This window comes from Brachyistius frenatus, unplaced genomic scaffold (assembly GCF_029030835.1).
Source record: "Brachyistius frenatus isolate BFR_SWC_R1_liver_20210118 unplaced genomic scaffold, ASM2903083v1 Contig_12, whole genome shotgun sequence".
Lineage (NCBI taxonomy): Eukaryota > Metazoa > Chordata > Actinopteri > Embiotocidae > Brachyistius > Brachyistius frenatus.
Window position 1 is genome coordinate 2,255,082 of NW_027210611.1, and position 16,634 is coordinate 2,271,715.

The 16,634-nt window shown below is 39.2% G+C and overlaps 1 protein-coding gene across 2 annotated transcripts; it reads right to left on the reverse strand.

Moving 5' to 3' along the window:
- Positions 1 to 205: 205 nt before the first annotated feature.
- On the reverse strand, positions 206 to 15,668 carry pcmtd1 (protein-L-isoaspartate (D-aspartate) O-methyltransferase domain containing 1). Of its 2 annotated transcripts, none has more exons than XM_069692137.1 (6): positions 15,438 to 15,668; positions 8,696 to 9,160; positions 8,238 to 8,340; positions 7,089 to 7,260; positions 3,312 to 3,435; positions 206 to 2,969 (listed from the first exon to the last, which is right to left on the reverse strand). In XM_069692137.1, exons 2-6 carry the CDS (start codon positions 9,000 to 9,002, stop codon positions 2,596 to 2,598), a joined length of 1,080 nt encoding a protein of 359 aa, XP_069548238.1. In that variant the 5' UTR covers positions 9,003 to 9,160; positions 15,438 to 15,668; the 3' UTR covers positions 206 to 2,595. The 2 variants fall into 2 exon arrangements, with proteins under 2 accessions (XP_069548238.1, XP_069548239.1); XM_069692138.1 differs by lacking the exon at positions 15,438 to 15,668 and adding an exon at positions 9,623 to 10,007.
- Between the last annotated feature and the right edge of the window lie 966 nt (positions 15,669 to 16,634).

Sequence of the window (16,634 nt, forward strand, 5' to 3'; positions counted from 1 at the left end):
CCAACATGAAAGAACCAGCAGCTACAATGTCACGTAAAAGCAGAAATATTAAAAAAAAAAGGTCATCAAAAGTTTTTGTTTTTTTTCAGTTGTGCGTTTCTGCTCGTCATAAGGACTCATTTGTCTCCTCGGCCATGTTTGGACATACTTTATTAAGACAAAAAAAAAAAAAAAAAAACAATTACAATGATTAGAAGACACAAAATGTGATTGTGACCTTTATTTTTGTGCCAAACATTTACGGAGAAACAACACATTTTCAAAATGGACTGCACACACTATGAGAAATCAACTTAAGCCTGATAAAACAGGAAAATAACTTTTTTGTCTCTTAATAAGTTAACTCAATATAAGAGCACAGGATTGTATATGACTCGGTATTTAGCGGGTACCATTTTTGTAGTCGAATCTCATCCACATTAAATGTAATCACAGCAGTTCCATTAACTTTGGTGCAAGGCGTGACCTGAGAGTCGAGGTTGTAGGTCCCCTGCTTTCAATACTTAATGTGCTCTCTAATTAGCAATTACATTTTAGATAACGGTATATAAACTGTTCAATGGCTGTAATTGGTCATGTACATTTTAATGGATACTACGCAAATCAAAGGGGCCTATGTTGTTATTGGTAATTATGAGCTGAAAAATTATTCCATTATTGCTTACTTGCAAAGCTCTGCAATGAATGTAAAAAGAAAAAAAACCTTACAGAAAATAAATGTTACCTCTTCACACACAAAAACTACAAATAGAATAATCAGCCCCGTTTTCAAACAAAATATTTCTCATTACACCAGAACAAAATTAAGACCTATCACACTATTATATTTATCTATTTAACAGACAGCAGTGGAGTTTTGATCTACAGACTTCCCAGTGTCAAGATACAGTACAGCAAGAGGGCGCTACAACAAATCAACTGCAAATTAAACCGTGTGCAGAATCATATGATAACAATACATATATACCACTTGTATATTGAATAGAATTAATATCAACAACATTCAACTCAGCTTTTTGGAATACTAAATTATGCATTCAAAGTAAGACGAAGGAACTTTCCAACTCGGTGACGGTAAAGCGTGAAGAAAAAGTGTGAGCTATCAGATCAGTGATACAGTTTTCTTTTTTCACTGTGGAATGTTTTCTGTAGAAATATACCATCGTTTGGGTGAATTTACTGTGTCGGCAAAGACTCACAGAAATCCTACTGTGATAGAGTATGTTGGCACTTAAAAAGCCATCACTATAAGGGAAGTTCTGCAAGCAAATTGTACTTAAAACAGGATTTACATTACAATGAGTCCAGTCCACAATACAAATTAAGCCCAAAAAATGGCACCTTTTTCTATTTTTTCACTTGAGAACTGCACATTAAGGTGCGTTGTTGGACATGTCTATCGTCCAGGATATAAAAGGCATCAAAATCCTCAATGATTCTGATTTTGCATTGTTGTCGATAAAAACAAAATTCAATAAAATTTAAAAAAAAAAAAAAGCAGTACTATACAGAAGATTTGTCTCAAGGCCATCCAATTGATTAATTCTCCTTCAATCCAAATTTTTTTATTTTTATTTTTTTTTAAAGAAAGATTTTCAAACTTGATCACTTGGGACATCACCTCCCGTGACCAATCATAAGATGAGAAGCAAAGTCAGGAACACCCAAGACATATACAATATATTCATGCATGTACTCATTAGTGACTAACACCCGCCACCCCTTCCCTCTAAAATCCCCATCCCTCTAAAAAAAAGCTGAAAATGTGAACCACCCTTAAACACGTCATCCATTTCATCTTTATTTTAAACCTTTGATATGATTTAACTAAAATATTATATGCAACCACAATGGAAAGAAAACCATGGAGAGGAGAGGGCTTACAACACCTTATCATATCAAGTAGTATGTGGTGAGAAAACACAAGAATGTTAGCACCCTGTAGAAAAAGTTACATTAAAAAGGTGCCCTGTAGAAAAATCTATGAACCAATCTACTCTTTCAGTGAGCTCTTGTAACAGGAAGGTATAAAACACATTAACCTAAAGTGAAATACCAAGAAGAGTAACAACATAAGTGCCCCATTCATGATTATGCAAGAACGTCTTACTCTTTGACTCAAAGTGGGAGAGTGTGGCCTTGTTTGCTTTTCAGTGTGCTTTCGCTCCTTTCACCTTCAAGAGACACTGATAGTAAAGTTAAAGCTTCTAAAAAAAGGTGCAATAAAAGTCTTCATCTCAGCATGATCGTATTTTAACAAATATAGTAAGAACTTTGTTTTTTTTTTAATACAATTTTTAATCTGCATGCCTCTGCAGAAGTCCTGACATAAAATCTGAAAACTGGTCTCTGAAACTATGTCCATTTAGTATACTTTGTACATTGGTTTTTTTTAGTTTTTTTTTTTTTTATATACAAATCAAATGAAAATGACAATCATAACATTATTATCCAATATTATCTATGACGTCTCTTTCCGATACAGTTTTGCCATCAAGATTTAATGGAAATAATGCTACATTTGTACTGAAAAAAGGTGAAGAAAAGCATTTCAACAGGCGCTGCGCCCACTTAGATGGACATCAAGTGAATCAGTCATTTCTCTCTGTAGTACAGCAAATATGCTTTCAGTGACTCAGGCAGCGGTAAAGCCATTATTTGGTCTCTCAACACGTTAGCTTGCTTGAGGATCTCTATGTCGCCAATGTCTCTCTCCTCTTCCTCCTCCACTTCCTTGTGTTCTTCCTCGTTGTGCTCCTCCTCTTCGCTCTCCACCATTTGGGGGATCAGCTGGTTGCCTACGAAAACGTAAGTGTTGATGCGTCGCCGCCGGCAACGCCTGCGTTTGCGTTTCTGGGGAACTCTTTGCACCATCTCTTTGCCTTGACTGTCCTCGTTAGCCAGGTTTCTGAGGGTGCGGCGGATGTAGATCCGAGACAGGTCCTGAAGGCTGCGGACAGTCACTGGAGCTGAGGACAAAGAAAGATGACACGGTCCTTCAGGGCGATGCGCCACAAAAATACAAATAATCCATAAAACTGCAACCAGTCCCCCAACTAGGTCAGCATAAACAAGTGAGGACGTGAAAGAGAAAACGGAGTCTTCGTAGATCAAGGAAAGAAAATAACTGGCTCTGTGAAGCAGCTGCAGGCCGAGCTTCATGTGTCAAAGCTAATACTGCTTTAAGGAATCGTCTCGTCACATCACTTTGATGACTTTAATATACTGCCAGCTTTAAACTTCAGGACGAGTTAGGCATAATAAAAGACCAAGAGTAAGTTTCTTTGTTCGTTTGAGGCCGGGTAACTTACGCAGCTGGACAGTGTCAGGCTTCTCTCCATCAGCCCTGCTCTGCTGGACCAAAGGGGCAAAGGACACCGCCAAGATGTTTTTGCTGTCCCATGTGCACTGGCCAGTTCTGGTTATCTGGGTCAGCTGCATAAAGACACAAAACCCAAACTCAACACTCGACTCCTATAAAATATGAAATACTGTGTTGCATAAAGGAGCATGGGTGAAGGCCCTCAACCAGCACAGACTCTTTAAAATGTTGGGCATACTCTCTGTTATGTCTCTGTTTGCACACATGCTGGTGAACTTCCATCACTGTGTGAATATTTAACTGCAACCGTGTAATCTTGCAAATTTACCACCTGCATACGGAGTATTCTTATGAGAAAGAGTTTCCGTGTTCGATTCTCGATACGCAGCGGCAATACACCGTAGCAATTATCCGTGCACAAATATTGTAGTTGCTTATTGACATTCACACACCTAATGATGCCACTCCAAACTCCAGGTGTTCATTATGGCTGTGTAACCAGAGAAATAGTAACCATACCTCCGGGAGAGAAACAGGTCCTCCCTCCATATGTATATGTGCTGCTACATCAAATAAGTGCTTCAAACATTGACTCTATTTCAACACTTGTTTGATATGCAAACCTACTTTGCGTAAAGAAAAGACTGATACACGTCTGTGCAATATCAAAACGTAAATGTGATGGCAACTCATTCAAATGTGCGCAAAAACGTGGAAATTTGTGGGGGCAATATCAGAGTGTAAATATACATTGCAAAATCTAGCTATATTAAGATCTATTAAATTTCATCGGGGAAAAAAAAATCAATTGAGAATCTGTTAATGAATAAAATAGACAGACAGAAATGTCTGTTTTTGTCTAATCTGGTGGGTTTAAATACCTGACGATTCAAAGGAATTTATTATACAGAAAAATTAAACCAAAAGAAATTATTGAAACGCTTTTTATCAGGTTGTCTCAAAGACATCACGATACTATACTAGAGTTCAACAGAGGAAATAAGCACCAGCCAAACACAGCTTATTTATGAACAACCCGTGCATAAATAGGGAAAAAAAAGAAAAGAAAATTCACAAATATCTATAAAAACGTCCAAAATTAAAAGTTCACTCAAAATCTAGCAGAGTTTTTGCAACACTGTCCAAACCATCCGAACATTGCCAGGGATATTAGATGGAAAGCTCCCATAAAATGATCTCTGATGGTAGAAAAACTGCTACAACCAATGACTATTTTTCTAATTTATAAAGCTGACAAGTATTTTCTCAATAAATCAAATCCTTTGGTTCATAAAAAATGACCATCATCTCCCACAGCCAAAGGTGATGTCTTCAAATGTCTTGCTTTCAGACCAACAGGGCAAACCTCAAAGAGATTTAATTTACCATCATTTCTAAATTTTAACATTGGAGAAGCTGGAGCCTTGAAGTTTTTCTCATTTATGCTTTATAGATGACTTAAAGAGTCAGTCGATTATTTAAAGACAGACAGATTAATTGTTGTATTTCTACTATATAGTATATTGTAACGTCCAGCTCCATCAGACGCATCATTAAAATGTCTGCTGATGTAAGTTTGCCGTGCGAGATCCGTCAGTAAATGACAGCTATACGGAGGCTCAGGCCGTAACGAGAAATTACCAGTTCAGTGTGACAGTTCTTGAAACGCAATTAGAACCACAGGAGGCGACGGACTCAACAGGCATGGTAATAACATGTTTCCTCGGTGGGCGGAGGTGTCATGGTTTGGGGGGCATGCAGACTGCATTGCATTAATACCAGCCGGTACTGTAGACGCCTTAAAGCCAGAAGCAAAGTTCATCCATTCATAGCCGGAGCGTCTCATTTAGCTACATAATATTCATAATGCAAAGTCTCTGTGTGATTATATAGTCTTTCAATACAGCTAAAACATAGGGGTTTCCATTTTTCTGTTCAAACTGGACCTTTTTCAACTTGTATTTTAATTAAAGCTCATAAATGCAACCCGCTGAACAATGCTAAGGGTAATTTCTGGTGAATACATTAAAAACCTTTTATGTTTTAGAGGGTTAACCCCTGCACAAGTGACTATGTTAAAGATGGCGCCTATATTATCATACTCCTAATGCAGGCATATAAAATGAGGGAAAAGAGGGAGATACAGATGACAGCATTTCAATATTGATGTTGGTTCTACACTGAGAAGTCTTTGAAGACAGTCCTTCATGATACATCTGCATTTTCAAAAAAGGCCTTTCCTCTCACTGCAGTGAGTGTTTCGCATTCGTCCACTCCGGAGAGTAATTTTCAAAAGCTCTGGAGGAGATGGAGAGGGAGACTGTCGTCAGCTTGGTGCTGATGAAAGGCCACAATAGAGAGAAAAAGATGTTTTAAAAATTATTCACATTAGTGTGGTCATGGCCTGAGCGAATCTGGGCTGTAGAGCTTTCAAGCTGCTATCTTACAAAGATCTCTGATCAAAATTATGTTTAATCATTTTCTCTGACATGATTCACAAGTGTGCAGGCTATTTTCATTCCTACTAATGCCTTCTCATTCCTTTAAAAATGCAGTTTAATGTCTAAATGATTTCTTTTAAGTATATTTTCTTCTGTGAACTCACTTCAGAGTGTATTTTGGCCTGGAGGCCTGCCACCCTCACAAGTTCTCCGATGATTCTGCAGTTGTTGGATGCATCGGGGAGGGAGGGGGTGGGGGGGAGGTACTTCTGGTTGAAGTACCAGAAGGAGGTGGACAGTTTTGTGGACTGGTGTGAGCCAAACCATCTGCAGCTCAACATCAGCAAAACAAAAGGGTGCTGGTGGTGGTGGACTAAGGGCCAGAATCAGCTTCTTTTTTTTTTTTTTTTTTCTCTCCCCCGTGGAGGCTCTGCTCCTTCAATGTATGCGGCATCATTTTCTGAGTCTGTGGTGGTCGCTGCTATTTTCCACGCTTTGGTCTGCAGGGGATAAAGGCTGAGGGTGGATGACACCAAAAAAAAAAAGTCAGCACACTTATTCTGAAGGCCGCCTCAATCCTGGGGTTGGAGCGGGAAAGTATGCGGGCAGTCGCAGAGAGGAGGATGCTGTCAGAACTCCTCTCAATCATATGCGACATCTACCCTCTACGGAGTTCTGGTTAGCCAGACGAGCACATTCATCCACAGAGTATTAATGGCTAAACGCTCCACTGAATGTTACAGATAGTCTTTCCTTCCCGTCTTCCCAATTTCTCTGGTTTCACAAACTTGAGCAACTGTTACAAAACAATCACCCTGCAGGGATGAATCATTGTTTTTTCTGATTTTGACAAAAAAATATAAAATAAATAAACATCCAAACTCTGGGTCACATCTAATCTAAGCCCAGTTTTACTTTACCTCAGTTCCTTTTTCCATTAAATGCTTTAAAATGCCTAAAAGTCTGACCATGAATCTGTCACAATCTTTACCGTCCATAAAGGAAGAGGGGGTTCCTGTCAACCATTTCACCACCACGATCCCAAAATATCCTAAATGCCCTCTTACATGCTCCGCAGTCTGTCCACATTCACACATCCGCCATTTTAAATAAAACATTTATTTATACGGCACTGTGTGTGCTCTGTACACCACTGCTTAAATCCAGGGGCAGTTGAGGCTCAATAATGCATGGGAAAGTTGCATAACCAGTCTTGTACTGTAGGTCAAAGCTATTTTACCTTGTTTTCCCTTGTGGTGTTAGCATTTTGAATAGCAATTCAGATGTGTAGATTCTGTACCCGCCTGATGGCTTGTCGCACTCACCTGATCCTCTATAGGCATCACCAGAATGCCTCCGATTTTGAGCAGCACTTTCATGTAATTTTCATGGTCCTTCTGCACTCCAGCGCCACAATAAATGCGATCGTATTGGTGGCTGTCTGTTGAGATTTCAAGGCAATTCCCCACCACAAAGACGGGTTCACAGAACTCAAACCTGTGCAAAAGATGATCAGAAGTGCAGTGAATAAAATATACAAAACATCCACGGTAAACATGTTTTTCTTTCCGTCTTCAGCACATTTCTAAGCTTTGACAGAATTATTCAAACTAGAAGAGGGACATAAACATACTTAATTTGTGAAAATGTTACTAACAGCTGTAGTTTGGAAACATCCACTTCTTTCTTTCTTTCTTTTTTTTTTTAAACGTATGTCAGCTGGAGCCAGCAACCAGTTAGCGTAGCTAACCTTTTTTTATCATACGGGACTTCCTGAGTTGTTTTATATTATCATGTTGACAATGAAAAACAACCCAGGAAGTCCAGTTTTAGGAACAGATTAATGCATTTAAACGCCGCTTTTAAAGGCTTAAAGGCCAAACCACTGCAGAGCGGGCTGTAAGACTCAAAGCGGCATATATTTTATCAAACTATAAATGTAGACATTAGAAATAATGTGCCCGAGTTACAAGGTAATCTACCAGGGATGAGCTCTTGCATGTAAGTGGAGGACCGTCGCAGTGCTTCGCCAAATTACGCTGCATTGCATCAAAAGTTGAGTCTGGTGTAAGAACACAGACATGTTGTACTGGAGCCCGTCGTATTGTCACCGTCGCTGCACTGACTGACTGACTGACTGGCTAACATCAGTATGAATGCTGCCTTGGCTTAGACTGAAGGTGTGAGACAGCTAGCCTGGCTCCGTCCAACAATATCAAAAATCCACCCACCAGCAGCTTTTTGTTTTGTTTTGTTTAATTCATACTAAAACTAACAATTTGCTGTTTTAAGGTTGGTTATGTATCAGGCTGTCTCTTGGCTACAAGCAGGCAACCACCAGAGACTCTTGGAGGGTTTCTGGTCGCGGCCAAGAAATAGTCTGGCACCAGCAGCAATTTGACTTTTTCCTCTTTGGATTTGTCAATCAGCAAATTTCTCAAAAATGAAATAATCTTTTTAAAGCATGTACTCACTTATCAAAGCTGTCACTATTCTTTATGAAATCCTCCAGTTTCTCTCTGGCATATTCAACAACGTCCTTGTGGAGCTCAACTCCGTGGTTCACACCAAATGGCCCTTGAGAGAAAAAAAACAAACCCAACAGAACAATATTTTCTTAAAAATCCATCATTGCAGTGTCAAAATGCTGCCTATTATGGTGTTATATATACTAGTGACTGATAAAAAAAAAAAAAGTCAAACAATTGCTGGTTTCTGCTTCACAAATGTGAATCTGCTGCTTTACTTTAATTTTGTGTTTCACAACAACATTTGTAGACTTGGGATTTAAAAACTGTTAATTTTTTTGGACATTTTATAGTCCAAAACGTTACTTGATGAATTTGAAAAGTGATAATTGCAGAAGATCTAAGCACTTCTCATACACTGTAAAAAAAAAAAAAAAAAAAAAAAAGTAAACAAAGATTACTACCTATGATGAGTCCAACCATTGTGCTCAGGTAGCCGGTTCCGCTGCCCAGATTGAGAAAAGAAAGTCCCGGCTGCAATTTCAGGGCCTCCATCACCTCGGAGTATATACACGGAGCAGACAGGTGTATGTTCCCGTGCTTCCACGCCAAGTCTTTGTAGGCACTGTCCCGATAGCCGTCCAGGTAGTAGTCGCCCCGGTCTATGGCCCGGAAAGCCTGTTCAACTTTCTCCGTGCGGATGTACTGAGCCTCTTTCAGATTATCAATGAGGTCGTCGTTGTCCTCCCCGGCGCTCACAGCTCCCCCCATGGCGAAAAGAGACGAGACACGCAAGGGTCGAACTCGTATTCAGGATGAGTGATTCCTCCTCAGAGTGGCATGGAGATGAACGTCTGGCTGAAGGATCCTGCCGCTGTGACTCGTCAAATGTCAGTTCAGACAACGTTCATGTCCAGGCAACAAGTGACCTGAGAGAAATGATAAAAAACACATTATGTCAACATGCCTGCTTGGGAATACAGTGTCTGCTTAAATATACAAGTTAAGTGAAGATTTAAGATGCTGATAAAAGGAAAGATTTATTAATCCACAACTTGTATTGGCTTTTGATGAAAAATGTATAAGCGAGCAAGTATTATTCTTCACGACTGTTTTATGAATTAATTCCCTTCAGGATGAAGATTTCTTCAATTTATATCTTGCAGAACCTTTGCAGAAGGATCAAGGAAATACTTTAGCAGCGTTTGTGTGAATATTTACTCCAGACAACATATCTATCAAACTGTCATGTTTGAAAACAATTAAATAACCCAGCAACACAGAGGCTCCCCTTATACTGACGGGTTAAGTTGTATTAAATGTTTGTAGACCCTTTTCCCAGCAGATACCTGACATGTGATAGCAGGAAGAGCACAAGCACAATTAATAACCTTGATAATGTCTCCATTCAATTTGGCTTCAAGCGCCCTGGAACAATACATGCTGGCTCAATGTCATGGCTTCCAGGAAGGCTGAATGGAACAAAACCATCATTATTGTAAATTGGTACCTCTGCTTTTCTTACAGTAACCTGAAAAAATATCTGATGTAAAAGAAAAAAAAAAGCTCTATTTCTCACAAAGTAAAAACTATTTTTATAATTTCTATAACACAGTACTGTAATCTACCCCACACAAAAGGTCTGCACGTGTAATGTAATTTGTGTATGTTTGTTTTAGCTGATTTGATTCAATAATCAATTAAATCAAAGAAAAATGCCAACAATGTACTTCTTCCTGCTACTTAAAAGTGAATATTCAAAGGTTTTTGTACAATATCGACTGAACCTCTTTAAATTTTAAACTGCTGGTTGGACAAAACAAGCAATTTAATATTACAAAAAAAATATTACCCTACAAAGTTGTGATGAACATGTTTAAACTTGTCTGTGACATTTTAGAAACAAATCCAAGTTTTGCTGGAGGAATCAAAAGTGTAAATAGTCATTAGTTGCAGACTTTCAGAATAAGATTGAATTCCCTGAATTTAAGATGCTGTCAGTCAAAAACATCTGCAGCTGACAGCTCCAATGTCATGTCACACACTACCGTGGAGTCGGCTGCGTCCAGAGGGTAAATGTAGAGTGATGTAATATAAAGCTGACATTAGGGGACGGCAATATGGACAACCCCCCCCCCCCACCCGCTTATAGCATAAGTAACTTTATACTGAAATATAACAAGGCAGTTTCTACATGATCTATTACAAAATTTTAATAGACAAAACAAGCAGACAAAAATGACTTTTTTTTTTTTAGCCAAAACTGAAAAAGCTAAAATCATAAACAAATCTTATATTTCCATATAAGCTTGATGGTCTTTTACACGGAAAAGAATAACATTGTGTAACCATTATGGCAAAATGTTGCTTCACAGTATATATCATCATATTGCCCCACCCTAGTTTATCAAACCACATGCAGGGGCTATGCTCTTGAAAAAAGTTTTGTACGTGTATATCTGCAAACCGAGACATCATAAAATAATAAACACACCAGCAGCAATCGAGAGAAAGTGCAAGAGTTTTGTTTTGTTATTTTCATCTTATTATGTTTAGTTATGCTTTCCTCCGGTGTGCATGTCACATGTGCAGGTGTACAGAGACTGGTTAAATTGCATTTTGAGGACACTTGACCAACTATATTGAAACAGAAAATTGATGTCTGCAGAGAAAGTCAGAGGTGACGCAACACTGGCTTCAAATTGCTGATAGTTTCTGTTCCATAACATTGTTTATCCACATGAATATATGAGAACCTCATAGGCCTGTGTTTTAGATAAAATAGGATTTCTGGGGCTTTAGAAAATACTTAGATTAGAAATAATGAGCGACTGGATTTACAATACCTCACTATAAAGTACAATTGTCGCAATAACAAGAAAATTCCCCAACACATGCTGTTTTTAAAAAAAATATTTTATAAATGCTTTGATAGCAGAAATATTCAACCCTGTGTAACATTAGCTTGAGATGCAGCCAAGGGAGACAAGTTTTGAATTCCTTCTCTGCCTCCTCAGCATCTCCACATCTGACTCAGCTAATAAAGATTAAATTCAGAGGTGACTTTGTAGTCAGAGGCCTGGGAGGTAATTTTCCATTGGCTCTTTCTTGCAGGCAAAAAGAATCATTGATTCGCTCTCAACATCACTGGACATACAGCAGTGTATTTCCTATCCCCCCTTTTTCTTCTTAGTAGGCATTGAAAGAAAATCCAGGAAAATGGGTCAGAGGAGGTGTTCAAGTAAATTGCTTTTGGGGCCCTGCAGAACAGTCTTACCACTGTTAATCCACAACCCTGAAACAGGGGGTCATTATCAAACCACTCCTTCAAGACATATCAGAGACAGACGCATTTGTTGCTATCGTGAAGCTTGTTTTAAACAGAAAAGACGCCTCTCTGTAAACAAGAATCCCCTGGTAAACACACACACACACATGATGTCCTGGGTTTCCCCCTGGCGTTCACTGAAAAGTGCATCGACGTCATCTCGGGTTATGAGGGGCTGCCATGACCCGGTTAGAAACACCTCAGTGAACTTTGCAGGATGACGAAACATGTAACAGATCCTCCAGCTGCACGCGATCAGCTCTGGTGCTGCAACTAAATACCAAAGGCCTATCTGGGCAGCACACTGAGACGGACGCACAGCTGATCAACAGTCAAACAGGAGGAGGTACGCTGGATAATCCAGATGTTTACCAACATCTACAGTGTACGCTCAGAGACAACTCGCAGCAAATGTAAGCAAAAAAACATTCGGTCCATACCTTTGCTTATTACCAGAGCACTTTTCTAATGTAAATTGCATTAGTAAAAAATAATCACACAGGTATCAATAAATCTTGCCACTTACAAACAAAAGCCTCACTTTTAGGTGTGGGCAGAATGTGCTCTGGTGTTGTAATACCTGAATTCAAGCAATTGTAATTCCTATAAGCAACAATAGCCATTAAAAATATAGACTCAGTGGCCACTTTATTAGGAACACGTACACAAATTAAAGCTGTTTTATCATAAAGTTTACTTTTACGACTTCTATAATGTCCAGGTTTGTTGACACTGCCTCAGAGGTGTTGATTTAACCATGCTTTAACACCGAGGTCGTAGATAGAGATGGAGTTTTAGGTTAGGTTAGGTAGTTACTTTATTAATCCCCGAGGGGAATTTTTTTTCGCTACAGCAGCATACAGAAGCAATAAGATAATAATAGAATAATAGAAAAGCAATAGCAGTAAAATAGCAGTAAACTACTGAACTTGATCAGAGGTGTTTCTATTATTCTGCCCTGTCATGTAAAAACTAAAAACACATGCTAAAACTATTGGATTATTACTTATTGATTACTTTGAAGTCAGCAGTTACCATAACTGAATCTTCAATGGTGTCAATAAATAAGAAAACTATTAACTTTGTACAGCTATATTCTATTTCACAGCAGCTGTGTTGAATTGCGTTAGATTGTACAGATGTACCGAATAAAGAGAGTATTTGTGAATAATTTTCATACCGTTTAATCCAACTAGCATAAAGAAATCCTTCCTTGAAGCGGGTGTGTGAACGTTTAGTCCCATTTTTACTGCAGGAAAAATGTGAGCATGTAAAGTTCCCAGTGAAGGATAAGAGACGACATTAAAAGACTTGACGGGGTGTAATCAATAAACCCTGGCTGAGTGGGAAATGTTTTCTGCTACCAATCTTGTCAAATGTATTATTAAAACAACTTGTGTGCAAATATGTTCTACAAATGCAAATTTCCCAGAAGTGCTCAAGTGTTCAGAATTCATTATAAATCATGAGCAGCACAGTTTTTATCTGTGCAAAGACGCAACTGAAAGGAACGGCACTGCGAAGAATAGAAAACACCCGTACACTCGACTGTAATTCAACACAATAGTTCTGTAATACGTACTAAAACTAAATTTAGCCACACTAATGGCGTGGCTCCAGGGAGAGCAACGTTGGTTGGTTTGTCTTCTGATACTAATGAATCTGATGATTGCCTGAATCCTCATCTTGTTACAAGCAGGTAAAATCTTCCACCTGTCCTACACTTTATTTCTTGACGATATACCGCAAACGCTAATCGCCTGGTTCCCGTTAAATCTTTCTTAATCTTTTCTGTGGCATGACGGTTATGTTAAAATTCCCAGTTTTCACACTTTTTTATTGCAACTTCTTAAGCTAAATAAAGTAGTTTAACAACTTACTTGGATCTGCTGGAAAATGCACCAGGCTAAAAAAGAAACAAAACAAAAAACCTAAAAAAAATATTTTTTGCAGCTACTTGAGTCTTCAGAGATAGAGACACTACAAACCTAATAGAATAGAATATGATGCATTACTGTAGATTATAGTACAGTAACAGTAGACCTACAGTAGCCCTAAAGTTGTTAAAATGATAAACTCTAGCAGTAAAATGCACATTAATGCAGCAGTAATACTAATCCAGTAATATATACATATACATATCCATACTTTTCTTGTTTTATCTTTTTATTTTGCACCGTGGCACTGTGAGAAACAACATTTCAATCTCTGTATTTCTTGTACATATGGTGGATTGACAATAAAGTTGACTTTGACTATATACATTTATAAAATACTAAAACACTGACAGGGAGCAATTTCTGCATTGTGTATACTTTTACTTTCGATACTTCAATTATGCTAATAATACTCACATAGCCTACTTTTACTTGGGAAATGTTTACTTATAGTGAAGTATTTCACAGTATTTTCGCATTGCATCTTCGCATTAGTACTTTTATTTCAGTAAATGACCTGAATACCTCCTCCACTGGTCGTATGTAATAATATATCAGTCAGAGGGACTAAACCAGTACTTTTACTTTAATATTTCATCTACATTTTGTAGCTAAAACTTGAGTACTTTCACTTCAGAAGGATCTCTTCATGCAGGACTTGTGATGAAGTGTTTTTAATTCGCTGCACTGCTACTTTTTACTTCAGGGAAACAATCGTAATACTTCCTCCACCATTACGCGTGTGTTTATATTTCCCAGTTTCCCATGCAGCGGCGGTCACCAGATGTTGCTAAAAAAAAAAAAAAAAAAAAAAAAATTCCGCCGACTGACACCCGACGAGGCCAATCAGCGCGGCGCCTGGTCACGTGCTGCAGTTGCCACACAAAGACCGCAGCCCGTCAGCCAATCAGCGACGCGAGCACTTTCTTCGCACTGCGTGTGACGATGGAGCAAAACAACAACAGCGTTTTCAAGAAAGCGCTCTCGAAAGCCTCGTTTAATCGCGGCTCTTCCTCGAGCAGACTCGTCTTATTGGGGGGGGGGGGAGAAATACGTGGCGAGTCCAAAGCATCCACTGCGGCGAGGCAAAAAAACAACAACAAACAAACCACCCGACAGAAGCTGCGGCGTGTTTTCACCCCCCAGCTTTTTGTTTCCACCTGTCGACCAAAAACGCAGCTGCTCGGTCAGCTCTGCAGTGCGATTAACCCCCAGTCTGTAGCGGCAACTACCGACAACCGTTTCGATAAATTATCAGCCATGCAGGTTTACATAACTGCTGCGAGAGGGAGAGGGAGGGGGGGGGGGAGAAAGAACAAAACAAAACAAAAAATCCACCAAACAAATAAAAAATAAAACCCAAACAACAACAATGATTTCTCGGAGCCTCTTCCGCATGATGCGTCTCATCGCACGTTCGTGGCAGGAAAGTGTCCCCGAAAGCCCCGCTGCTACGGGCCGTGCGCACTTTGACGTGATAATGTCCCGTGTGTCAAATGTCATGGGGGGGGGGACAAATGTCGGTCCCGGACTTTTTGGGGGGTATTTGTTTTTGTTTTTTTTGGGGGGGGGGGGGGGGGGGGGGGGGGTTAAATCATCTTGCGTGTCGGACAACGTCGCCCCGAGTTGCGGTTAAGCCGGCTAACGTTAGCTTGTTGTGGGCCTGAGTGCGCCATCGTCAACACGAGAGACAAAGCAGGGTTAGGGAAAGCTCGCCTCTTCCTTATCCTGCCCGCGAGCAAACGCGCCCGCACAGCCGGTCTTGCAAAGTGGCACATCCATTATAAAAAAAAAAAAAAAAAAAAAAAACTTAACACGAGTGTTACCGGGACGCGCAGCCCAGCTGGACAAACCTGGCTTTAGCGGACAGACAAACGGCAGTTAGCTGAGAAGAAATGAAGGAAAAAAAAAAATAATAATAATAAAAAAAAAAATACTCACAGCGCCGTGTCGCATTTACTCACTCCTTGTAACTGGATGCTTCGTGCAACGCGACGGGTACAGCGACGGACACTTTCAGACGACAGCAGCCTCTTCGGGGAGGGGGGAAGCTAAGGACTGGTTTACCGGGCTGACTAGTTAGTTGGTTAGGTAAAGTATGAACGGCGAGTCGATGTGACGAAGTGGAAGAAGAAAGAAACAGCTGAGCAGAGGATGTAAACACAGGTCACGTGGTTTAAAACTGTCGATAGAGGGAAGCACTGTTGCACAACCGCTCACATCCATCTATCTATCTATCTATCTATCTATCTATCTATCTATCTATCTATCTATCTATAAAACTGTGTTGCCTCATGCAGGTTAAAATCTGCACTTTTTTTTTGCATTCTGTTATTATATTTTCATTATATTTGCCCTAAAACAATACATTTACCTTGAAACTGAAAGCTCATCTCTAACAATGCTGAAGTATATTAAATATTATTCCTGAATTAGTTGCCCTTTACTTGTTTATCTTTCAGACTCTTTTTTTATTATAGAATTTTTTTAATTTTTTTTTATTTTTTTTGTCAGCCTACTAGTAAATAATAGATGGGGAAAAAGAAAACATATATCAATATAGAATTATTTGTGCACTTAATTTTGTAATTTGCTATTTTTATACTTTAAATATCAGTGTGTCCTCTGTCCAATACCATCTATCTATCTATCTATCTATCTATCTATCTATCTATCTATCTATCTATCTATCTATCTATCTATCTATCTATCTATCTATCTATCTATCTATCTATCTATCTATCTATCTATCTATCTATCTATCTATCTATCTATCTGTCTGTCTGTCTGTCTGTCTGTCTGTCTGTCTGTCTGTCTGTCTGTCTGTCTGTCTGTCTGTCTGTCTGCCTATGATAAACACAATTCCTAATGATTGAAAAAAAGAACCTGTGAAGAGAGAAAAAGTTCTGTCCCATGTGAAAAGCTCATTCATTATCATGGCTTTAACAAGAGAATATAAAAAAAGAAAAGATCCTGAAAAGCCTCCTGCACCTTCTAACCTCACAGAGTTCCCTTAAGGAAAGGCCTAAATTTAGCCTGCAGATGGTTTGTGGCCTCTTGTGGTAGTGTGGGAAAGGACGATCAGCAGGTTTAATAAGGAAGCAGACGCACTGAGGTCTTCACGGGTTAGCTACATGG